Here is a 24,957-nt window from a genome sequence, read left to right on the forward strand (position 1 = left end):
TTCTGCAAAACGCATTTGTCGTTTTGAATTTCCAAACTAAGAACTACACAGAACGGTTCAAGCGCACAGCCTAAATCAGCTGTTATAAAAAAGAAAAAAAAAAGAAACAGATCATACGTGATCTGTTCATACTCACGGACACATTTATTTCTGCTCTCATAGAATCCCGGGCAGCACTTGTATCTCCTGCGATGGTCGGTTTTCACCGCCTGTCTGAACGCTGTTTTGTACGTAATTCTAGAAAAGGGCAAAAAAAACCCCAAAAAAACACCAATCCATAATCTTACCCGATGACCCTGCGGGAGACATTTTCATCCAACAGACGGTTTTGGTTTTCTCAGTAGTTCTATCCACATTCTGAGGAAAACCAATTTTGAACCACTCATGTTGCGAAGTGTCATTTTGATTTGATTTTTTTTTTGTATGATATGTCAAAATATATATCAAATAAACTAGAATTTCTGCACTTACATTAACCTACCAAGTGGCTCACTTTGAAACTAAATGTTCTCGATGGTTTTGGATTCGGTTTGTATGAAAACTCACCTCAGGGGTGGGATAATTGGTGAGTGAGAACATGTTTTATTTCGTATGTCAGACGTTATAAGCCTTGTGTTTGACGAAGTCTCTCACCTGTGACGGATGCATTTATGTGTACTCCAGGGTTCTGTGCAAGATTCTTCATACACTTGATCAAACGGGTACTCGTAAGATTCCTTAACAAGTGTTGGAAAGCTACATGTAGGGATGAAACATGCACAGAGTCAGTAAAACAAGCACATATGTGTGTCACCGCTCTTCTGCTGAGTTCAATGGGGTTTTTGAAGTAGATAAAATATATTATGGATAACAACACAAGTGTAAATGATTTGTTTAAGTGAACAGTCTTGTTTAATTGCCTGTTTAATCCAATTTTAAGGAGACAAAGTATAAACACATTGTGCACTATGATGCAAAACAAAACTAAAACCAAATTCAGACACCCAAACATATGACTCACAAAGCGTGCGCTCCGTTCCGAACGCCACATAGATTAAACTTTTAAAAAAAAAAAAAAATTTCAAAGACCCTTGGGCTTACCTCTCCCATACGCTGCAGACATTAGGGTCCCTGGGATCCAAAGACAACACCGTATCAAACAAAAAGCCCAAGAAAAACAGGACCACACAGCTCTGCACCGACTTCATGGTCCTGCCAGAAGGGAAAAAGAGTCACACATTGCCTGTTAAGGTGGAACCACATCTCACACCAGGGGTGCAGGCAGACAGCTTAACACAATGGCCCACATTTTGCTTCTCGTGAATTATTACAGATTAGTGGCCAGATTTAATAACATCTTTTGCACATGTTGAAACTATTTCAATGAATAAAAACCAATAACACGACTAAGAACTGGATCATCATGTAGATCACAGTCAATCAACGAAGCGTGTTAATTACTCCTGCACAAATTTAAAATCTTGCAACAATGAGAGGAGGTTTTCAAAACCCTCACTCCTTTAGGATAATGTAAGCCTTCCTGTCCTGTTTTGCTGATGTGCCGTTAAGTTCTTTGGTTTCTTCTCGAGAGGGTCATTAATAATTTTGATGGCAAAATAAATAGATGCTTCAAACCAAAGAATAAAGAAAAATGGCAAGGCATATTTATTGGTTATTGAAACCGCTCTCAATTCATTTTAACGTGGCACTTCAAGACACGCTGTTTTTGGATCAAAGAAAAATGTGGAGGGAAAAAAAAACCTCATGCGACATTATAGATAAATTTATAGGAACACATGAAAAAACCTTTGTTCCATGGAGATCAAACTGAAGAATCAAGCATCTGTATGATATTAACGTTGCATTTTAATGGGCTATTTTAAAGGGCACTGCAGAAAGTGACTGAACTAGGTAATTGGTACTTAACTCAATCAATGGCCAAAACTATAGAACACAGATCAAATTTTATTGCAAAACGATAATGTTTAACATATTAACATGTCTATTTGCAGAGCAGTTAAGAGTCATTTAGTCAGTAGTGAGTATTTTGTAGTATTTGGTGGAAGTTAAAAAAAAAAAAAAAAAAAAAAAAAAAATTCGAGAGAACAGGCTAGTTGACAAAAGTGTCTTTAGTTCTCAGTTTACAATCAATCAATGTGACACAAAGTATGTACTTCCATCTCCTTTTCACACAACACACACACACACACACACACACACGCATGCACACACGCACACACACACACACACACACACACACAAACACGGACAGACATCTGGTCTGGTTCCAGAGTTAGTTGTGGCCCTGGGGGATGGTAAGGAAGGGGACAGAGAGAGACTCTCATGAACTGTTTCTCTGAGAGCAGCCGTCTCCAGAGCTCCCATGGACGTATTCAGGACACGGCCACTCCGGCCACTCGGGGAGTCTTCCTCAGCCGTGGGAAAAAAACCACAAAGGCTCAGTAAAAAGCAACACCACGTTACAGTCACTTTTTACTCCATTCCCTTAGCAGCTGCGTTTAGCACAAGTCAAAATACAAGTACTACATCACTGTGTTTTCAGTTAATGGCAGAACGATTGTGAAGTCATTTTCCACATAGTTCTACTTAACCTTGGATAAAACCACATCAACTTCTTGTTTTGTCAGCAAGACAAAATGGAAATTTTAGAGACAAAAAGGCCACGGCAAGGTTATGGCAACTGGCTCTAAACGTAGGACACGAGATTCCTATCTGGCAAATAATCCCGTAACATCACGAAGAACACGCAGCACTTTAAATTTTACTCTTCCGTTGGAGTTGTGTGTACTGTGAAAGCCCCGAAAGCACGCCGGTTTCTGACACTGGGGCAGGTCAATTCTATTATTGCTCCTCTAAAACTCTGTGGCATTTCTCTCAAAACAAAATTTCCTCTGAGGACTTTTTCAGATCCTGGCTCAGGGTTAAAGACCCAAAATATAAGGAAGAAAAAGAGAAACACCACAAAAACAGAGCTTTATAGGAACAGACGTACGGTTTTCATTAAGTCAAGCTATAGGGTCTACCAGCCACTTCATCTGACTGGAGTAAATATTCTAATTATGTTCTCTCTCTCTCTCTCGCATTCTCTCTCTTGCACCTTCACTCTCTCTCTCTCTCTCTCTCTCTCTCTCTTTAACTACACTTCATTAGAAAAAATTGTCCAAACCACAAATAGATTCTTGTTTGCTGAGAAAAGGCGTACGTGTTTAATGGATGTGGGGCCAGGCAGTGTGACGAACTTCCATTAGCTCATTTAAGGTTTTAATCTGTTCAGTCTGGCACACTTCAAACTTAGGCTCTGCTTCAACATTATTCAAACTAAAATTCACAACACTCCTAACTCAACAATACACTTTGTATAAATATCAACGCAACAAAATGGTATATTAAAGCATCTCCTATACATACTCTTGCTCTTTTCAGTATCATATCAGACAGATACTGTGCAGATATATTTAAACGCTAGCTCTGAACAAACAAAAACAACAAGAGGATCAGATTACAGTCCATGAGTAAGCACGCAGAAGGTATCTGGCATATTTTAATGCTCTCACAGAGAAACACAAACCTGTTTTGACTCGGGATTAATGAGCAAAGCAGACCTTCATCCAACCCTCTCAGCCTTTCATGTGGCGCAATTAAATATGCATAACAGTACACACACACGCATACACACACACACACACACACACACATGCACACACATGCACACACATGAATACACAAACACAGTCACAAAAACCCTGGGCTGCCAACTCTTTCATCAACATTTTGCTTGCTTTTCAGGCCCTAAGAACTGGCCCCTACATACAAAATGAGTCCCATACGTTGAGGATATTTTTAGCTAAAAATCGAGCACGTTCACTTATTCACTGGAGCTCACAAACGTCAAGCTCCGTCAAACAGAGCAGAGGCCCGGGCGGGTTAAGATCATCCAAACCAAGAGCACTCCATCATTTAAATGGCCCCACAATGCCCCATCCAGAACCATCAGAAGACCCTCACTACAGACCAGACACGGATGAAAAGACCTTCACCACGCAACTGCCGGGATTGCTCCACCGCATAGACCCTGACAGACACATGTATTAGGCTAATTACCACTCTAATCACAGGTATGTTTGTTCACAGCACGTTAAATAGCCTCCTTTATTGACTTTTAACATTCATTTATGACTAACACCTTTTTTTGTTTATGTCTGTACAGGCAGCACAGTGATATAAATGGTTGCCCAGCATTTGGCAGAGTTCTGTTTTAGTGCAAACTTGAGGAGGAAACAACTTTTGATTACTGAAACCTGAAACAACATGCACTGATGATTCTGAAAACATTGTTTTTTTTCTCCCCCTTCCTTCCTTTCTTTCTTTCTTTCTTTCTTTCTTGTTTTTTCATAGGACAGTTTGAATAAATTATTTACTTGTGCTCAGTCCAAGGCAAAGAACATCTCTGTGAAAACTGACGGCACAAAAAATAAACCTCGATACAAAGCACACGTGTGTATCTGTCTGTTGTATTGTGGTTCTTTTACCAGTTGGAGTACATTAACCGCAGAATAGCAATCTTCTTTTTAAAGAGTTTTCCTTATTGTCACTGGATACTGAAGTTCTATACATAGTGTAGCCTGCATTTAGCCCACTTGGGGGTTAAAATCTTAATTGCGGCAGAAAATGTTAGTCACTTTTTGGAACGAGGACATATGGAGGGAATGAAAATAAGGGGAGGAGAAAAACGAGGACGTTGTGGGCTGGTGACGGGGGGGGGGGGGGGGGGGGGGGGGGGGGGGGGGGGGGGGGGGGGGGGGGGCAGAGGGAGGAGGGGAGGGGCGGAAGGGGAGGGAGAGAGAGACAGAGAAAGAGAGAGAGAGAGAAGGTGACAAGTTCAGAAGAGATTTCACCATTGCTGTCAGGATATAGGAAAGTTCTCTGCTCTACCCTCATACAGGATGCCAAAATAAGCCAATGGTAAAATAAATAAATAAATAAATAAATAACACTAGCACAAGTTCAACATCGTGTTTTACGCGGTGGTAGATAATGCTAGAAAACATTGCCAACTCTTTTTGGTTATTTAGCTGCGAGTACGTAATTAACTGAGCTAAATTAGCGTTAGTTATGCTAATTTAAGTTAGCACTAAGCTGAGTAAGACAGAAAAATAAGTTACATCAACCTCAGCTGTTCAGATTCACGTTGTGCCAAACATGCTGAGTCTTGAACCTTAATATTGCACCAGAGATATTAAAAGGTATTTACTCTTTCAAAAAGTGGGGTTCCCCCCCCCCCCCGAGCTTTACATTATAAATGATTTTTTTCCCCCTCTGCTGATTATTGGACTGTTTCATACGCACTTTTTCATTTCCCTTATTATGAATTCAAGACCGAATAAATATATGCCTAAAAAGAAAGCAAATTTATTACAATACCAGAATTTATGTCCGATGACATTGGAATATTGCAGTGTTGTTTGATTTGGAGTTCGATTCAGGATGCAGCAGTCTGATTTTACAGTACTAATCTGTATAACAGGACACACATGCACATCAGTCAGCAACACTCCAGCTATTCAAAAAACTGCAGCCGACTTTTTTGGGCCAACAGCAAAACTCACATAAAACTCAAATAAAGAACCTTTTTAAATGAACTACGGAATCCTCTGCAGAGTGCAAATGGCTATGCCCATCATTCATTTCCTCTCATTCACATTCCTCTCGTAAAAGCGCTACAGGTTGTTGGAGCTAATTAGACCATTATTAAAATGCTAACATCCTAATGAATCTGGTGAGATCATTCCTGCAGCATTCCGCCTCATCAGTCTTCCAGCGCCGCTAAAACAACTTTGGCTTTACAAAGGAGAAGATGCGTATTTAGGAGGTTAATGAAGTGTAAATCTGCTGAAAAATAAGTTTGTATTAAAGCGTAAATACTACACTCTTCAAAATGACATCATGTTTTGATAGCAATGTTTAGCCCGACTTTTTTTGGCGGGTTGCGCCTGTATGGAATCTTTCGAAAGTTTACCGAAAAATGAAAGAAAGAAAAACTCCGGGGACAGAGTTTACGCTTTGTCCCGAGGGATCTCAAATGATGAAGATCAAAACCCTCCTCATCCTCCCACCCCCAAACACACTCAGACCATAGCCGCAGCCCTGGCCCGTCGTACCAGAACTCCAGTAAACCCAGTTACAGTAAACTGGAAGAAAACCCCATAATCCTTCACATCTGGGCTTGGGTTTTCAGCACTGGCACATAACGCCTATTCAATTCCGTGACCACAGCTCATCTGGCAGCGTCTCAGGTTTAGTTCAATGCCATATGCTGTCCCCAATCCTAGCCCCTGAATCCCCCCATCAACAACAACATTGGGGTTGATCTCATGATTCACTGGAACACACGCCACACCCTGTTTTCCATCGTAGGTCGTTTCAAAAAACCCATTGCGGTGTATCAGCGTGGCAACCTTTCATTTTAATAACTCTACATATGCCATTTAAAATACTCACCGTTACTCTCGGAGCTCGGGATTGTTTCACAATTGTTCAAATACCTGGTTATGATATTGTTTACGCGGTTTACCTTTACTGTAAAAAAAAAAAAAAAGTCATTATCCCGCAAACAACAGCACATTTGGGAGCGTTTGTGGAGAGGCGTCAAGTATACGAAGCCAGGGTGGTAGAGAAACCACTTAAATAATCACCACCAAACAGAACCACAGCAATGGAAACTCGCCTTGGCAGTTTACTGGGCTTTTTTGACGCATCCCTGGTGACTGGCGTGACAAAAGAGAGTTAGGGAAGGAGGGTTAGAGATCCTTGTTTTTGGGTGTTGGATTCTGGGAACTCAGAGTTCTGCTGAGTGAGCGATGAACCCGGCTATCTCCTGCAGCAGTTATGGGAATACCTCAGAGTTTGACCTGTGACCCCCACATGCTTCATACCGCACTATTATCAGCGGAGTGATTTACCGGCAAGACAAGTTTATTACCTTAACTGTTTAGTACCTGCACTGCTGTCTGTTTGAGACGAAAAGACGTGAGCGAACCGTCCGCATTAAAGTGAAGATTGCATCCTTTTTCTTTTTAGTTTTTTTGAACCTTCATTAAAAAAAAAAAAAGCCTGTTAAAACGCTAGAAGTTTCTGACCGCTAAACTGTCTGCTCAGTGAGTGAATCTAATACTTCTCCAGGCTGTTGAATAGGACTCTTGACCTCACACTCTCAGTGCAAAGCCTGAAGTGACAGGAACACAGAGGGCTGCCAAGTCCTGCTGGAGTTTAGAGGACCAGCGCTCTGGGCTCCCAGGCTTTATTAAAGGAGAGTTAGTGCAATGGAAAAACACATAAACATCACTTCATCTCGCCCTAATGTTTGACTGCGCCTCTCTCTCTGTCTCACATATACGCGCGCACACACACACACACACACACACACACACACACACTAGCAAAAACATACACACACGCAATACCATGGCCCTGAACTGTAGTCTGCAAACAAAATAACAGGATATGTGATTCTCTTCCTCTGTGATCTCAACCCGTCGCTACACCTCAGCTTTTCTCTCACCAAGAACAGGAGTCATCCTCTCTGTACGCTGTGACACAAGCCACTGAAAACACGGTCAGCACGACCCCCCCGAACATCAAAAGGATGAAATGGAAATAAAAAAAAAAGCAAAACAAAACAAACCAAAAAAAAAAAAAACGGACTTCTGCTTCAGGAATCTGACATACCAGCCACACCCATCCTCCTCTTCCTATTAAACGCCCTATCAACAGACATTACATAGAATGTTCTGGAGATCTCTCTCTCTCCCTCTCTCTCTCTCTCTCTCTCTCTCGCTCTCCCTCTCTAGATTTCTGGTGGTCTTGGTATGACTCCGGTATCTAAAACTATTCTGTGTAAAAGCACAAAGCAAAGGCTTTAGCGATAAGGTTTCCATGACAACGCTTATGTCTTAGGCTCAGAGAGCACGGGCCACAGTGACATGGCACTGGAATGTAGTGTGGGGACCAGAGAGACACACACTGCCCTTTTTTTCTTATCAATGGTTGTTCAGTCAGGCGTGAAATATGTGCTTATAATATGCGTGACCTTAAGATAACAGCCCAAGTGGTGAGATAACAAATAAATATAACTCAGCTCTAAAAATAACTTTAGGATAAATTATGTGCGGCTGTATATAGTACAGTTTTCCAGATGTGCGATGTTTAGTGTGGGGCTTATTGTTTTTGTCATTTAATAACCCCAGGCTCTTAACTGGTGTCTAACTCTTAAGGAAAGGCTTCTGTGCTGTTCTTTGAAACAGCGGCTGCTCCGGCCCCGTATTCTCCTCTTCTCTTGGGACCATGGCCACAGACGTAGTGACTGCAGCTTCACTCAGCGGAGGAGGTGTGGCAGCCACTCCAAAAAAAAAAGACAAAAAACCCCACATTTCACTTCTGCTCTAGAAACGTACACATTAAACGTATACGCACACTAACACACTAACACAGAGACGCACGCGAAACAAGAAGTGAGACACTATAACGCAAAAGCGTTGAAGTGCCGTCCCACATGCAGGCAGCGCAGAAGGCAGCTAAGAGGGGGGTATGGCTGAGGTTTCGGCTCTTTGTGGAGACATGACCATACATAACCATAATTACATACGGAGTAATTTATGTGGACAAAAAACATGTGGAGACACGTGGGTGCGACTGAAACCTTTCCCAAACCAAATACCAGAAAACATAAACACGGTTACATTTAGCGGAGAGGTAGAAATCACAAAGACTAGAGTTATTGAATAGTCAAATAAATAAATAAACAGTAATAACGATGTAATAACCATATTATTAAGGGGGCATTATTACTGATTACAACAGAAAGAAAAATCTGAGTGGGTCCACTTAAAAAAAAAAAAAAAAAAAAAAACTAAACTAAAATCTAAACACTAAGCTAAATAAAAAGAAGTTTTTTTTTTTGTTGTTGTTTTTTTGAAAATGTGAATATCAATATAGTTTCCTGAGGTCTCCTGTCTTTTTGATATTTCATCGCGAATTCACGGCACTTTTGATGAATTCCATCAAAATGAGCAGCGGAACTTTCGTCGTAGCTTTGGCATGAATCACACAGATGCTAATCTTTGTGGAAATGACTCTACATAACAGCTTTTCCTGTGGCCAGTCAACCCACAGTCAAAGTCAGTACATTAATGAAGTTATCAAACTTTCTCAAACCAAAAACAGGACGCATGAGCAGTAAGCATTTCCATCTTGGTACTGTACTGTCAGTGTCCCCAGTGTATGACTCACTACACAATGACATAAAAGAATGAGATAAAATGTTTAAATAAACAAGGGAACTGACAGATACTATTATCTGCCATGTGAGTCAGGCAGCAAATATCACAGGGTTATAACATCAGGAGTTTATGCCTGTATGGTAGCCAAGCTTAGGCTAATTCTCTTTCTTTTTCAAGTGTTAGCACACACGTTAGCAATCAATAGCTCTCAGTAAATTGTGCCTAGCTCCAGACAACAGGTAGACTGAGCAGAACACTGGTGCCATAAGGTTTTCAGGTGAGTACAGATTTGTAGAGTATCATTCATATGCCAAGAGATCTCTAGTTTTAAACAGAAAAAAAAAGTTCTGCTTTTAATTTCCTTTGTTTTGGAGAATTGGCAAACGTACTAAAGTTCTATGCAAACAGAAGAGAGAGAGAGAGAGAGAGAGAGAGAGAGAGAAGTTAAAAATGTACTTTGAACAGTGCTCTGACTGCTCATTCATCATAGCTTGTGTCATATGCTGGAGAATAGAGATGGATATTCTGTTTTTTGACAGAGTGGCCAGATTAGATCACATCCCAAATGACATTCTCATAGTATTTCAGTTACGTTATGCCCCACTCAGCTATGTTTGTTTGTTTCCAGTGCTCTTCCAAACATACAGAACTGGGAGAGGAAAGTTCATACGAGTTCTTTCAGGGAAATATTCATTTAAAAACACTCGCACACACACAAACATGCACACACAAACACACACACACACGCACACACACACAAACACACATGCACATGCACACGCACACACACACACAATCTGGTTTCACTTTACATGTTATTTTCTTGGTTCTGCTTTATTTTGTTATATTAATCCCTGTCTGAACCTTAAGTCAAAAAATGTCCACGCATAAATCACAAAGTTAACACCATGACAACATATTAAGCATTAAGTCTCTATACTTCACATTTGGTCTGTGTGTTACAGTCTTGTAGGCTTAACTGTATGTCAATCATAAATAAACGAATCATTAAGCCACCGACGACCAAAAGCGCAGCTCAGCGTTGATTCCATGTCTGAGTTGGATTTCCTCAGAGAAGGAAACGGTGAGCAGATTAAAGGAAATGCTAAACTAATGCGCATGTGCATGTCACGAAAAATGGCCAAGTGAGTCGTCACAGTACCCCCCCCCCTACCCCCCGGCCCACACATACACACACACACACACACACACACACACATCCCATTGGCATATGCAAACACAAACACACACACACACACACACTCACACACACACACACACACACGAGCGCTTCTACAACGTGGGTCTCCAGTGTGTCCCTCAGCTCCTCCTGGGCTCAAATGGATTGCAGATTTTTCTGACTGAGGTTTTGCTGGCTTGATCTTGCAAGCAGGTCCTCAGGAGGCAGGGCCTGCAGTTAGAGCACACGTGTCCCACTAAAGCAGTGCTGTGGTCCCAACAGGACCCAAAGGAGTGCTGCTCCAAAACCTCGCAGCCTGCCAGATCCTTCAGCTCCAGCTGCTGATGAAACGTGGCTCTCTAACTCAATGGCCGCACGCTCACAGGGAGTCTAATGGCCTTTTGTGTGCCTGTCCAGATTAATGCAGATTTAAAATGGCTTCTTTGCTCTTTTTTTTTTTTTTTTTTGTTACGGACCCTTGAGAAACAAACTTAATCTGAGATAACGTAGGCTACGGTTCCAGTGCATCTGGATCCAATCAAAAGAATTCTTGGCTGGCAAGTTTATATGCCGGCACTAATATGAGCTCAAACTCATTTGGGGTTGGTTGAGGTTCTTTAATATGGGGAGCTTTTTTTTTGGTTTTGTTTTTGTTTTATTGGATGAGTCTGGACAGTGTTGTCTGCGTTGAGTATAGTAAAGATGTCCCATGTGGGGCTTTCCTTTACAGCAACCCCCCCCCCCCCCCATTTTATTTATGGGCCTGTGTGTCTGTATGTTAGGACCATGCGCACCCTGGGCCCAGTATACAGATGTGTGGGGATACGGTGAAACTCGCCGCTGATGTAACGCTGACTGCTATTCATATCCTGCATGTTTGGACATTATATAATCGTCGCGGTGACAGGTGTGGATATATTAGGAATTTGTTCCATTCATTTCTCTGTCTACCTCTAAACTGCTCTAACGGTCTGTGTCGGAGAGCCCCTGTGTTTGTCTGCATCTACCTAAGTGGGGTTCGGGGAAATGTGCCTTGAGGTGTCCGTTGGGTAGTAATACAACAGGGAAGGTATCCCTCCCCACCGCCCAACCCCCCCCCACCCCAAAAGTCTCAGTCATTTCTCTAGAGGAAGTCCAGGGTCTGCCAGGACATTCTTCTCCGTTAAAACCCAGTGATTTACAGGCACTGCCGCACTGCAAAAAGCCTTCTGGAGAGAGAGGAGGAAACCTGGACTTTATTAATGTGATCATTTTATCGCGTTTTTACACAGAAAGGAAAAAAAAAAAAAAAAAAACATTTGCCAGATGTGCCTCGATCTGAGCATCTGGAGGTAAAAGGTCTTGATGAAAAAAAAGAAAGAAAGAAAGAAAAAAAAAAGATGCACTTTGTCTACCCTCAAGGTGACTCCTGGCAAACACTTTTGCTTTCCTCACTTTTCCCTACAATGCTTTTGTAGAAACTTAACTCTTGACTTACATATTAATGTGTTAATGGGGTAGCTGCATTGGAACAAATAGCATTACAGTTTAAGTCGCATAAAAATAAAATAAACTGCAGATGTTTCAAAATAAGCAGAGCAGGAAACGAAAATCACTTCCAAAGAATTAAGAATATCAAAACCTCTCTCCGAAGGTTTAAATATGCATTTCAAATATTCCAGCAAGAAAGGCCAAAAAGCGCCTGAGGTCAGTGTCTGACCTGGAAATACAACTAACAAATTCTCATCTTCTTCTTTTTGTTCATCTATTTAGTTAGTTATTTATTATTATTATTATTATTATCATTATTATTAGTATTACTGAATGTGTGTCAAGTTAGTGCCTAAAACAATAGTTGTTTTGATCAATAAGTAAGTGCTTCAGCAGGTTGGTATGACCTTGACAATTTCTGAGTGTCAAACTTTGCCGCCTGCCCTCAGATAGTAAGAAAAGAAAAAACAGGAAGAGAAAAAGGGTAACTAAACACAACCTGCCATATGCTCAGCATAGAGGATGTCCTGGACAAAACAAGTGAATGAACCAAGGAAGTGAAGAAGGATGGAGAAGAACAGACACCCCCCAAGGAAGCAAAGAATATTCTAACAAATGAATGGGATTTTCCTGTATTAAGAATTAAAAGGGTTTTTTTTATCATCCTATGACATCACTTAAGTGGAAATGGAATGCATACGTTTTCTGCTCCTCAAGTTTTGGAGCATGATGTCAACTGCATTTTTTTACATGACGATGTCTCAGTTAATCGTGTAGACTCACTGACCACCTCTTTTGTTAGAAATGATCAACGCACTTATCCCGTCAATAGTAAACACAGTGCAAATGTAAGGGTCGTTTAATGTTCTTAGAACGGTCATGAAGATAATCAGACCTAACACAAAGCACAGTCCTGTCCAGTCCTGAGAACATACAGTCAGACCAGCCATGTCCATCCAGACCCCCATTCTCCCTCTCTCTCTCTCTCTCTCTCTCTCTCTCTCTCTCCCTCTCTCTTTCTCTCTCTCTCTCTTTCTCTCTGTCTCTCTCCCTCTCTCACTCTGCACCAGGGAGTTCCCGGGCACAAACAAAAGGAAACATCTTGAGAGAAAATCTACATTCCTTTGTCCTTTTCCCTTAGCTAATAAACACACATGTACATGGACTTGTGTGCATACACACACACACACACACACACACATATGCATGCATGAGTTCAAGAGTGGTGAAAATTCTACCAACCAGATACTGCGCAAAGCCAGCTCTCTCATTTCTACTCCCTGGGAGATTCAGTCTACCTTGCTTATATTAATATTTATATGTTCTCCATGGTGATACAGCAAGAGAGATAAAATTTTGGGGAGATGTCACTGATTTATTTCATTTCCATTTGAGATAACCCCCTGATTCTTGATTAATTCTCCACTCTATTGCTTGACCTGGGTCGAGGAGTATTTAGCAGCAAGGGAGGACAGTGTTTAATTGCTTCAGGGTTGAAGTCAGTGTTGAACAGTATCAGTGGAGTACACTCAGATGGGTGGTTTGAAATGAGCCAGTTTTTAATGAAAACACTCCTTCCTAAGGTCAAGGAAAACAAAGCGATTTATTCACCTCACAAAACCTCTTTTAAATCCTCAGTTAAAATGAAAACTTTAAAATTACAATGAAATTTAAAAAGTATAGGTAACCGAATAAAAACAGCCTTTACTTCTCTTCACACACAAAACCGATATAATTCTCTTCAAGTACAGTTTTAAAAACCTGATTAACAAAAAACGTTAATTTGCAGTAGAGTACAAAAAGGTAAAAAAAAAAAAAGAAACCCACAAAAAAAAACACTTTTCTATTTTGTGTCATACATCAGCTGGTTCAATATTTCACCCTGTGTGTATCAGATTTCTCTTTGTTCCACTCTGCTTGCAAAGACTCACTCTGCGCAGAGACCAGGGGCTCCCCCTTTCCCTTATTCTAATTGCTCATGTCTCCAGAGCGCTGCGGATCTGTATCCACGGCCGCCAATCAAAATCAGCCAAACGAGAGGGCAGCAGGAAAGACGATCACCACAGTCCAAATAATGTGTGGTCACTACTTCCCATCCAGCTCTTTTCTCAGGGGGCTAATGGCGGTGTGCTCCCCCATCAGAGCCTCTGTTGACAATTCACGCAACACGGCAGAGATGAAGAGAAGAGAAGAGAAGAGAAGAGAGGGGACGAGGGGGTGGAGGGGGGGAAGTCAGCCTCAAACCTCACTGCTTGACTTGACTCCAAATCTGCTCTAAATTATCTGCCTGGCTGCGGAACACATGTGTTATATAAGGCAGCGGTAAAGACGTGAAACAAAGTCACAGCGTTTAAATGCACCACTACGTCTTTTTTTTCTGCTGTCGTTGTTGTCGTCGTTTTTGTTTTTGCTGGTTTTTCCACCCTCGTTGCATTTGGGGCTGGAGTACCAAAGACTGGTCCTCGTTAAGACAAAATTGTAATTCGCTCGCTCGCTCGCACGACTGTTGGCTTTTCATCCTTTTGTCTCTTAAATAACTTTGAAAAATATTTTCAGATACAGACTGACACTGAAAGTTTCACAAAGGCCATGAGTTACTGACAAATGAGCAGAGGTTACCCACTGTGCCCGTTCGGGGTAAGAAACCCAGCAGGACGCTGCCAAAGTGAAAAGCGTCTGCAGTGAAAATTGGTTATCGTATCTCTGCTGCCCAGATGCTGTGTTTAATGTGCTATTATTGGCAGGTATTGACTTCCAAGTGACCCTCATTCACAAGCCTGCCCAGCTCCTGTGATTAGCTAAAGGTGTTCGACTTTATTACTGTGGAAATCAGAGACAGATCTTTTCCACACAGGTCTGATTTTTTTTTTTTTTTTTTTTTTTTACACGGTAGGTTATAGATCCATAACAGTGAACCGGTAATTTAAGGGCTTTTAGCATTGCTCAATTTAAAGAGAATCAAGCCAATTATTGTCATTCTCACAAAACCATAAAATTCACTTCGTTCACCAGATATAAAATGGATTTGCCTTCAGCTGGATTTTAACTGCTGACGTGGAGGTAAGGGATCAGATACTCTAATAAATGAATTAATGGTCTCAATCCACGGCCCAACTGGCAGGGCACCTTTTGAAGTCGGGAGATTTACTTACCTGTGGCACTGCCCCCAATTGGCTCATCTCCACTATACTTACTTTTTAAAATAAAATTCCAATCAACAAATATTGTGATTCAAAAACTACATTTAGAGCAGGGGTGTCACAAATTCAGCCCTGAAGAACCGTGGCCCTGCTGTTTTTTTTTATTTTATTTTTTTTTTTTATTTCATCTCTTAACTAGATGTGCTGTTCAGCCAATCAGAGACTACATGTAGGTTGGTTGACGAGAAAAGCAGCATGACCTTGGGCTCTCCAGGGTTTTGATAACCCGGGGTTTTTTGGAACCCCCTGATTTAGCGCAAAACGAAACTTTTTTGGGGTCCATCCTTTTTCTCTCCCATTTCATTCTGACAGAGACGTGGAACCACAGACAAAGCTGAGCACAGACTCTGATCTTTGCTGTCTGGGCAGTGACAGTGATGTGGTTTGTTTCAAAAACCTCACTGGACTGACGGCAGAGGAAGAACACTTTGAACTCACCAAAGACAGAAACTCCTTTTAAGTTCTCATGATGTTCCAAAACTATAAGAAAACTACTGTCTTTCACACCATTCTTCCATTATTCGACGGTTTCACAGGCATTCTGACAGGCTCTCACGGTCAATTAAGATCTCCAGAAACCCAAACACTCATAATCAAGTGATAAAAAAACCCATCACTACTGAGCCAGTTCCCTTGGTGTGAGGAAACAACAACAGAGCTACTCCCTTGGGCTTCCTTTGTAGTCTCCACTGGAGTACTGCCAGTGGCCTGTTGATAGTGAGATAGGGACACTGGACTTGACTGAGGTTTGCAAGTGGCCAGCGTACTGAATAGTCAATTTGACTTGTTAATACATCTCATTTATTGTTTTAAGGCGGTGCCCTTCATTGCTGGATATACTTAAAATTCAGAAATAGTCTCCAATCAGAATTCATTTGCTTTTCCCATTTAAAGACAAACACTAAAACTGTTACTTGAAATATATATAAAATTCAGTAGTACACCTCAAAATACAAATGGGGGAGGCGAAGAGAGAGAGAGAAAAAAAAACATTTATTTGATAACCTCACATCTGTTTATTTGATTCCCTGCTCTCTGCTGTTTTCCAACTGCTGGAACGATTCAAACAGCTGGTATTACCTTTAAATTGAACTGCAGCCAACAAAGTACTTTTCTTTGACAAGAAAATAGTGTCTTAAAAAAGTAGATCTACAACGTTCCATTCAAGTGACAAAATTCCGGAAACCTCTGAATCTATAATTTTATGATCAGCATTTTCGTTTCCAACCAGCACATGAAGTAAAATCATGCAACGATCGGCAAAACGATTCGTTTATTTCCGTTTAATGGGTTTCTTGTGATTACTTAGATGACTGTAGGCTTACTTTCACCGTGATGTGTTGCTCTCACGTAAAGAGTTTACAAAGTTGATCTCGTGAAGTAGGTCAGACTTAGTAATTAGGTCGAAGAAGAAGTAAATTCTCTTGAATATGGGGAACACAGTAAGATAGCCATCAAAAGATGAAAAAAGCGATTCGATGTCCCTTCTTGACGTGGGGATAGTGCCATTTTTCGACTAAATTATTGCATACCTCATAATCCGTAAAGAACAATTTAATTGCGTTACAATAAAACATATGCCTTACCGTCTTTCAAGGAGAGCATTTGACTTCAGCTATTCCACACTGGTCTCTGATATTACGATCCACAAAGAAGTCAACTCAACGAACTTTTCCAATAGACAGATATGAGGATGAGGATACTTCCTAAATAGCTCAGTTAAATGTAAATTCCGCCGGAGACCAAGTACTGTTCTTAACTTAGAGCCTTCGGCAGAGATGTACCAACTTCGCGTGCCTTTGACTGACTGACTGACTAACAACAGGACGGCACAGTGAGCGAATAGGCGACAGCAACCACGCACTGGCACTGAAGGAGGAGAGAGAAGGAACACGGAATAGCGAGACGCTTATTTTCTAAATGCAGTTATTTCAGCAGGACACCAGTTAACGGTACAACACAATCCCATTGTTTCTTTCTAAAACTTTGCAGACGCACAATTTTTTTCAAGTGCCGCCTTAATACTGTTTTAATTGAAAGAAGTTGTGAGCACACAAAATTTGTTACTGTTCATTTACTTAGTGTCATTCCATTTCGCATTTAAATGGGCCCACACCTAACTCTCAGAGATAATTTAGGGCAAAACCTGGGACATTTACCCTTAAGCGTATGCACCTCCTCAAGAAAGGGTTCTTTTTAACCTGACAGTTGTTGCACTGTCTCACTCTAATGTCTCTGGCTGGGCAATCTTTGTGTTTGTGATGGATTTAACAAGAGTAGGACAGTGGAGGGCAGAAGGACGGCAATTAAAGACGATTCATTTTGTGTTTAATTAATTCACCTTCTGCCGACCAGAATTGCTTATCAGAAGCAATGATGTTGGATATTGCTGAGCCGTGCCGTGACTTGGCAGCTTGGACCAGCAAGTATAACTCATCAACAGAAACAAACATGAACCACCTTAGACCTAGCCAGAGTTGTGAATCAGTTCAATCCTGCCGGTTCTATCGTTCCGTTAGGCCGAAATCATTCTAACCAGTGAATAAATAAACCTGCTGAATTCTAGTATGACCTGCGGACCTTGGTACAAACCGGTGGTTGCGCGGAGGTTGTAAAAATGTTTTAAGTTGGAATTTGATTTTTTTCATTGTTTCATAGTAGCGTATTTTAAAGTAACACTTAAACACTGCAACGTGGCTAACAGCCATATTCACAAAAATCGTATTTCCATCAGTAAGACAATGAGAGAAACTGTGAAGTATTTTTTTAGGGTCACCGTACCCTGTAAAGCTGTTTCTGTTAACCTATCACGAGGAAATTGTGTATCTGACGAAAAAGATGCCCGAATTGTTTGTGTTATTTCAAAATGTCAGGACCAAAATAACACCCTTGGTTAGAGAAGATGGAACTAAGCGTGCCCAGAACAGGGAGTGCTTGGCATTAGGAGAATGGTTTCCTGACACACAGTAGGCGCGGGGTGATAAGGGCTGCTTCAGGCCGTGTGTTATTCCTACCCGTCCCTGTATGAACAGATAAATAGCACACGTATGGCTGGTTAATAGCACACACATCCTCACACTGAGGAAACCAAGAGCCAAAGGAAAAAATAGTTTCCGTTCAGCATGGAAACCCACCGAAGTCCTGTCTGATTCCTGTCTGGTTTGGTGGTGGTGTTTACGTTTTGCAGAGAGAAGTTAAATTTGTGTTTTAGGATTATTATTATTATTCCTCCATAGGAAATTACATTTAAGATTTTTTTTTTGGGGGGGGGGGGGGGGGGGATTTGCACTGCAGTCCCAGTCCCAGATGGCTCTTTCTGTTGGACTTTAGGAAATATGGTCTGTTAAATAATTGTTGATCTTGTAAATACCTTAACCATGCTTCTTCTGAACTCTTCTGTAAAATTTAAAATGAGCTCTTTCCCAGAACTTTTCTTCTCTCTCTCTCCTTTCCAGACCTAAACAGAATGCACAAAGTGTAACATCATCTGACTTAAGATTTTTTTTTTTTATCATGCATTTTGTAAGGACGCCCTCTGGTGCTTGAAAGAAAAAAAGAGAAGAAAGAAAGAAAGAAAGAAAGAAAGAAAGAAGAAGAAATCAGGGTCTCGGGAAATTCAAGGATGTTTTTTTTTCAATAGATCTATATATACGACTGTTTATTATTTGAAGTTCAGAATATCAGTGAGCCACTCCCATAGTCTGACCAAATGAAAACAGCTCTATATCAGTATTAAAATCACAAAGATGCTGCTTTATCCGATGTCGTTTAATGATGAGATAATAGTATCAGTAACATTACACTACACCCAGGAAACGCAGCACTGGTAAGAAAAAAAAAAAGTCTTTGGATTTTTACTTTTTAGTGTTTACTTCAGTGCAGTAATCCATGATTAGCAAAGTGTGTCAATGCTACTGAACACAAGAGATTCTGGTGAAAAATACAGAACCTAGAAATCCAAATGCTTAATTGAAAAACTGTCTGTCCCAGAGCATAAAAACCCTAGTAAGAGTAATAATGAGCCCATATTATAGCCTTTAAAAACACTAATAAGGGAGTAAGTGTATGATCTTGTGTGTGTGTGTGTGTGTTTGAATATAGCAAGGCATAGGGACCTGAGTATTCTGGAGATAGTTTGTAAGGGCGACCTCTGGTGGTTGAAATAGAAGCAGTCTGAAAAAGAAGCATTAATTATTCTTTTAGTTCATTTTTCAACATTAAGTGAATTTTGAGGAAAACAAATGTCTTAAAGTTTGCCCCTAAACATAAATCAAACACAACTGAATCACATAGCAGGGGAGACACACCCCCATCGCACATTAAAACAGAAACTACTGAGCTGACCCTCTGTTGTCAACTTCACACAGCGTGCATTACAATGTATGGGTAAAGCTGATAAATATTTTATTATTATTATTATTATTATTATTATTACTGTTATTATTACTATTATTATGATCTTTCTTCTTATCTATCTGACATAGTAGTACAAATACTTTGCTTGCTTAGAGCATTGTCATACAGATTATAACACAATTGTACACTAGTTGAATATCCAAAACTCTAAAGTGTTCCTGATCCACTGTGCTGGATTAGCATCATGACCCCTCATCTGACTGCCAAATCATCAATAAAAACCCTTATCACATGTCCAGGGCCACAGGACTGTTGGTTGAAAGAACCATCTCTGAATGTATCAGGTTGAGAAGCATATGATCTTGACTCTAATAGATTAGCCCCATTTTAAAGGGGATGTTATGGGGGAAAATGTTGTGTGTAGTGGTTGGACATACAGTAGATCAATCAAAGACAGTAGTGACGGGAATGAAAACCACGATTACTTGTTAACCAACTTCAAATTTCATTAGATTAAATTTCGATTTGAAATCGGGGGTTGGTAGTGGAGATGCAAAATTCTTGTGCGTGTGAGGCTAACATTATTGAGCATTTTTTTTGTTTGATTAGGCAGCGATGAAAATGATTATCCCTTTGTGATATTTTATGTTACATGTGTGGCTCAGCCAAAGCCGGTTGGAAAGAGCTTCAGGAGACCATTCTCTTTGCATGGTGCAGAGGACGACAGAGTCATAACATAACAATATGTATAATACTTAGATATGATACTGATACGTAAGGTTATAACTGCATTCCTTAGAGATAGTTGTATATTTCATTCAGGACACCAAATGAACCAAAAACAAAAGCCAAAACAGTATTATTGATGAACATATTTATTTTCTTATTCAAAATAATATGTTATGTTCTGTGTTATAATCTGTTAGGCTGATAGCTAGAATCAGATTCAAGCTCCAGTTTAAGTTTTTTTTTTTTTTTTTAAGTATAGTGCTTTTTACCATTAAAAATTGTCTCAAAGCAGCTTTACGGAGATAAGTGCCCAAACCCCCAGTAAGCAAACCCAAGCCCACAATGGCAAGGAAAAACTCAACGGGGGAGCCCATCCTCCTCTGGCCGGCACATAGAAAAAAGATATTTACGGTGTAGAAACTCAACTGCTGAAGGCTCTTGAAATCATAATGTTTTTACTGGAATTGGTATGAAAGGTGGCATGGTCGTAGAGGCAGTCAAGTAATCGTCAGCAGCAGAGGTGGAATTCCCTTTGGTATCTGTTAAAAGGCAACAGAACAGCAAGTCAGATGAAACACAGTAAAGTGTGTGGTAGTAAAGGGATGGGACTTTCATTTTATGAGACTGACACATGCTCCTACGTCAAGCTCTGGGTTGTATGTTGGCCTAGCTCAGGCTCTTCCACTTTGAGGGAGAGTCCTACTGAAACCCAACATTGCAAGTTATCATTGGTTACAAAAAAGAAGAATAAGAGTACAGACCACAGATCCACATACAGGCAAGATGAAAAACACACATGCCCTATATGGAACTTACCTGTCGCCACTCTCTGTGGATTGCTCGTTTTTCTGCCTGGAACAGGAACTTGATGTGACTGATGTTTCATTTGACTGCACTGTAACTGTGGAGAAAAATAAGGGAACAGGGCTCAAATACGGCTGCCTGAAAGTAACTGAGGAGGTCTGGATGATGTAGAGGTCAGGAAAGAGGCACTATACTGTTAGAGTTTGAGACCTTGGGAGATGGGTCAGGAACCAGGTGCTCATCTAACTGAAGGCAATCCAGGCAGTGTGGTCGGTGGAGGGAGGCAGCATGGGGGAAATCAGGAGAGTATATCACCGTTGGAAGAGCCAGGTGATCGGTCAGTCTGCATAGGAGCAGTCAGATGATGATTATGATGATGATGCAGTGAGTTACCATCTGAGGATTAAGATGATGAAGAATTCGTCAGGGTGGGAGGAATCAGATCATGATGAGAGAGTTGGCATGGGAGGAGCCAGATGATGAGTGATTTGGCATGGGAGGAGCCAGACTGAGTTGGTGTGGGAGGAGTCAGATGATGAGTGAGTTAGCATGGCGGAGGAGGGTAAAAAAAAAAAAAATACCATGGATGTATCCACCATTTGCTGAGTTCTTAGGAGGACGCTGATTGGTGCAAAGGGAATCTGGAGGACAGAAAAAAAACACAACAGTCATTCACTTTAGTAAACCTTAAAATGTATACAGACCCCTTAGGTGCTAAGGTCAATTTCCAGGAGCAGGAGCTTTCAAGAAAGGAACTGTAGCAATTATAATCAAATGGGAATGTACCAAAATGGATGGTCAGAACCCCAAATAATGCTTAAACTTAGTTTGATCCTAACAGGGCATATTATTGTAAGGGTTATTCATTCTAAATCAGGCTTGTTCAGGTGTTAAACTCTGCTCTCTCACTACCTGTCTTTCAGATGCCATCTTTGCAGTCCGCTGCAGAACGGGGAAGATGTTGGAGGGACACAGCATTACAGAGGAGCTCAAATAGTCAGGAGTTACATTTTGTCCAGCTGCTGGGGGAGTGCAGCCAGTAACCTCAGCTGTCAGAGACATTTGAGTCATGAAACAGCGTGTCAGCATTGGACGAGTCTGCTGAAGTTGAAGAGAAATCTGCTGTTTGGTGCAAACTTACGAGAGAAACTGAGATACAGAGAGACATTGGGAAAGCATTGGGCAGACAATGACAAACGGCTGTAGAAGGTGGGGTTTTTTTGTTTAAAGTTCACCATCCAGATAGATTAATCAGATGGTAAGACTGCAGTTCTGGAGGCATGCCACTTCCTGTGCAGTGCGGTGATCATGGTAATGTGCTCCACAGATGAAACATAAAGGAGGAGGCAGGGAGGAAGATTCTTCATAAGCATGACTGTAAAGATGTTCCTCTAAGAACAAGTAGGCCTACTACAAAACATTCCAACTCGTTACGTATTGTTATGTAATGTAATGCAGGCCCTGCTTTGCACCTGAGCCACCATTAGAACTCAGACCATTGCTCTTCCTCACACTGTTCCTGTTCCAGTGCTGACACCATTGTTTGGAGCTCCGCTTCTCTTCATTGTTTTGAGTCCAGATGGAAAGCTCGTCTGAAGGCTTTTCTGAAGGCACTGATGAAGCGTCCCACTGCGCCCTTGGGTTTTTTGGCCTTTTTGTCTGCTCTCTCCTGCTTCTCCTCTTCTGGCTCCTTTATTTGTTGGACGTTCTTCTCTATTTGTTTGTGTCTCCCTTCTGCTTTTCTTCGCGTCTCCTCCTCATCTTTTAGATGTTTCATCTTTTCATTTGCTTTCTTCTCTTCCTTCACCGTTTTCTCCTTCTTGTTTCCCTTCTTCTGTCCCACTGCTTTTCTCGGCGTCTCCTCGGATTCAGCAGCCCCGGGGTTCCCAGAGCTTTCGCTTTCAACCGGAGCACCTGCTTTCCTGCCCTCTGCCATGCTCCTAATGTTGGCCTCGTTGTTTTCATTTTGCTCCGCCTCTGGATCCGAATCCCAAGGGCTATCCAAGTCCTCACCCTGAGTGCCTGCTTTATTTTGCTTTCCTTCCATTGCAATTGCCTTTTGTGTTGTCAGTGCCTCTCTTTGCTTGTGCCCTTCATTCTTAAAGCTCTGCTCTGTGTCAGAGTCGGAGTCCCATGGGCTATCTGTGTCTGTAGCCACAGTTTTTTCCTCCAAAGTGGTGGTTTTGAGCTCTACTGCAGTCTTTTCCTCCATCTTCTTACTGGGAGCGCAACTCTCCTGGTCTTCAGGTTCTGTGTCCCTGCCCCTGCTTTTATACCCAGTCTTCCTTTTGGGAGCCTTGGACGCCTCCTCCTCTGATTCTGAGTCTGAGGAGCTGTCTGAAATTTTCTCGTCTTCAAACCTCACCTTCTTCTTCAACTTTCCATTTCTGTTCTTCACCTTTTCTTCTGTGCGTGCCTTAATGCTTGCTGATGTTGCCTCCATCTGTAACAATATGTCTGTTTCTTTAATCAGTCTTTCTTTCCATTGTTGTACGTCCTCCACCGATGCTCTAAGCCGTTCTTTCTCTTCCAGCAGCAGTTTCTCTCTGATTCTCATTTCTTCCTTCTCCTTCTCTATTTCTCTCCCTTTCATCTCCTTTCTCTGTCTCTCCTCTTCTCTTAACCTCTCTGCCTTTATCTTTCTCTCGTTGTCAGATTCTGCCCTCTGTCTCTCTTTTTGTCTCAGATGTTCTATGTCTCTGATCCTCTCCTCCTGCCTACGCAGTGTTTCCTCTCTCTTTCTCTCCTCAGCAGATGCCAGTCTGTACATCTCTTTCTGTCGCAGGCGTTCCAAATCGTCCTCCTCCAACGCTCGAAGCCTTTTTGTCTCTTTCAGAAGCAGTTCCTCTGTAATCCTTATTTCTTCCATCACCTTCTCTATTTCACGTGCTCTCGTCTCCCTTCTGTGTCTCTCCTCATTGATCCGTCTCTCCTCCATCTCTCTCTCCCTTTCCTTTTCTGTTCTCTGTCTCCCCTCTTCTATTAACCTCTCTGCCTTTCTCTTTCTCTCCTTCGCAGCTTCTACCATCCGTCTTTCCTTTTGTCTCAGGCGTTCTATGTCTCTCATCCACTCCTCCTGCCTACGCAGTGCCTCCTCTCTCTTTCTCTCCTCAGCAGATGCCAGCATGTACGTTCTCTGTCGCAGGCGTTCCAGATCTCCCCGTCTCTCCTCTTCTCTTAACCTCTCTGCCTTCATCCTTCTCTCCTTATTAGCCTCTACCATCTGTCTCTCTTTTTGTCTCAGACGTTCCATGTCTCTCATCCTCTCCTCCTCCTCCTGCCTACTCGGTGCCTCCTCTCTCGTTCTCTCCTCAGCAGATGCCAGCGCGTACGTCTCCCTCTGTCGCAGGCGTTCCAAATCTTTCCGTACCTCCTCCTGCCGAAGCAGGATTGCCTCCTCTCTTCTCCACACCTCGTCCTGGAGAAGTGTTAGAGTTATAGCTGTGTGTTCCTCCTTTTGCTGCCTCTGCTCCTCTCTCTGTTTCTGCTCCTCATTATGTCTCATCCACCTCTCTAAATTTTGACAGTTGGATTCAACCTCTTCTTCCATAGTGATGATACTGTTATTTTCTTCCATCGTGCTTAGGTACCTTCTTGATTTAACAATATTGCTCTGAAATTTAAAATACAGTGTTTCAATACGTTATGGTGATGAAACTGACATGGTGAATTATCGCATTGCAAACTGCTCATTTGATATTGATATTAGTTTGTAATGTGAAAAGATTGGATTTAAGTTTATTTCATTGGTATTAACCTCTATTGTGTTACTTTGATCATTTTTACGACCAGGTAAGGAACTGATATCTGACTCTGATACAAAATAGTGAATTATCCAAGGGATTTTTGGGGAGGTCTAAATCCCTCACAAAGCAGCTCAGTTTTAATTGCCTCACATGTCCCCTTCAAAAAAATAGTAAACATTACACAGTAACAATGTACT

At 41.5% G+C, this 24,957-nt stretch overlaps 2 protein-coding genes across 2 annotated transcripts in view; both read right to left on the reverse strand.

Annotated features, from left to right (window-relative positions):
- Nucleotides 1–16,753, reverse strand: part of pear1 (platelet endothelial aggregation receptor 1) — a 30,483-nt gene extending 13,730 nt beyond the window's left edge. Inside the window, exons 1-4 of the mRNA XM_030781764.1 lie at nucleotides 16,712–16,753; nucleotides 1,081–1,191; nucleotides 634–735; nucleotides 137–237 (exon numbers count right to left, since the gene is read on the reverse strand). Of these exons, the coding sequence (XP_030637624.1) occupies nucleotides 137–237; nucleotides 634–735; nucleotides 1,081–1,187 (310 nt within the window). The 5' untranslated portion in view covers nucleotides 1,188–1,191; nucleotides 16,712–16,753. The remainder of the gene's footprint in view (nucleotides 1–136; nucleotides 238–633; nucleotides 736–1,080; nucleotides 1,192–16,711) is intronic.
- Nucleotides 16,754–22,575: 5,822 nt separating this feature from the next.
- Nucleotides 22,576–24,591, reverse strand: LOC115819728 (trichohyalin-like). The gene is made up of 3 exons (XM_030783230.1): nucleotides 24,002–24,591; nucleotides 23,736–23,869; nucleotides 22,576–23,630 (listed from the first exon to the last, which is right to left on the reverse strand). The coding sequence occupies exons 1-3, from the start codon at nucleotides 24,589–24,591 to the stop codon at nucleotides 22,576–22,578; spliced, it is 1,779 nt and encodes a 592-aa protein (XP_030639090.1).
- Nucleotides 24,592–24,957: the final 366 nt, after the last annotated feature.

Source organism: Chanos chanos, chromosome 8, assembly GCF_902362185.1.
Source record: "Chanos chanos chromosome 8, fChaCha1.1, whole genome shotgun sequence".
Classification (NCBI taxonomy): Eukaryota; Metazoa; Chordata; class Actinopteri; order Gonorynchiformes; family Chanidae; genus Chanos; species Chanos chanos.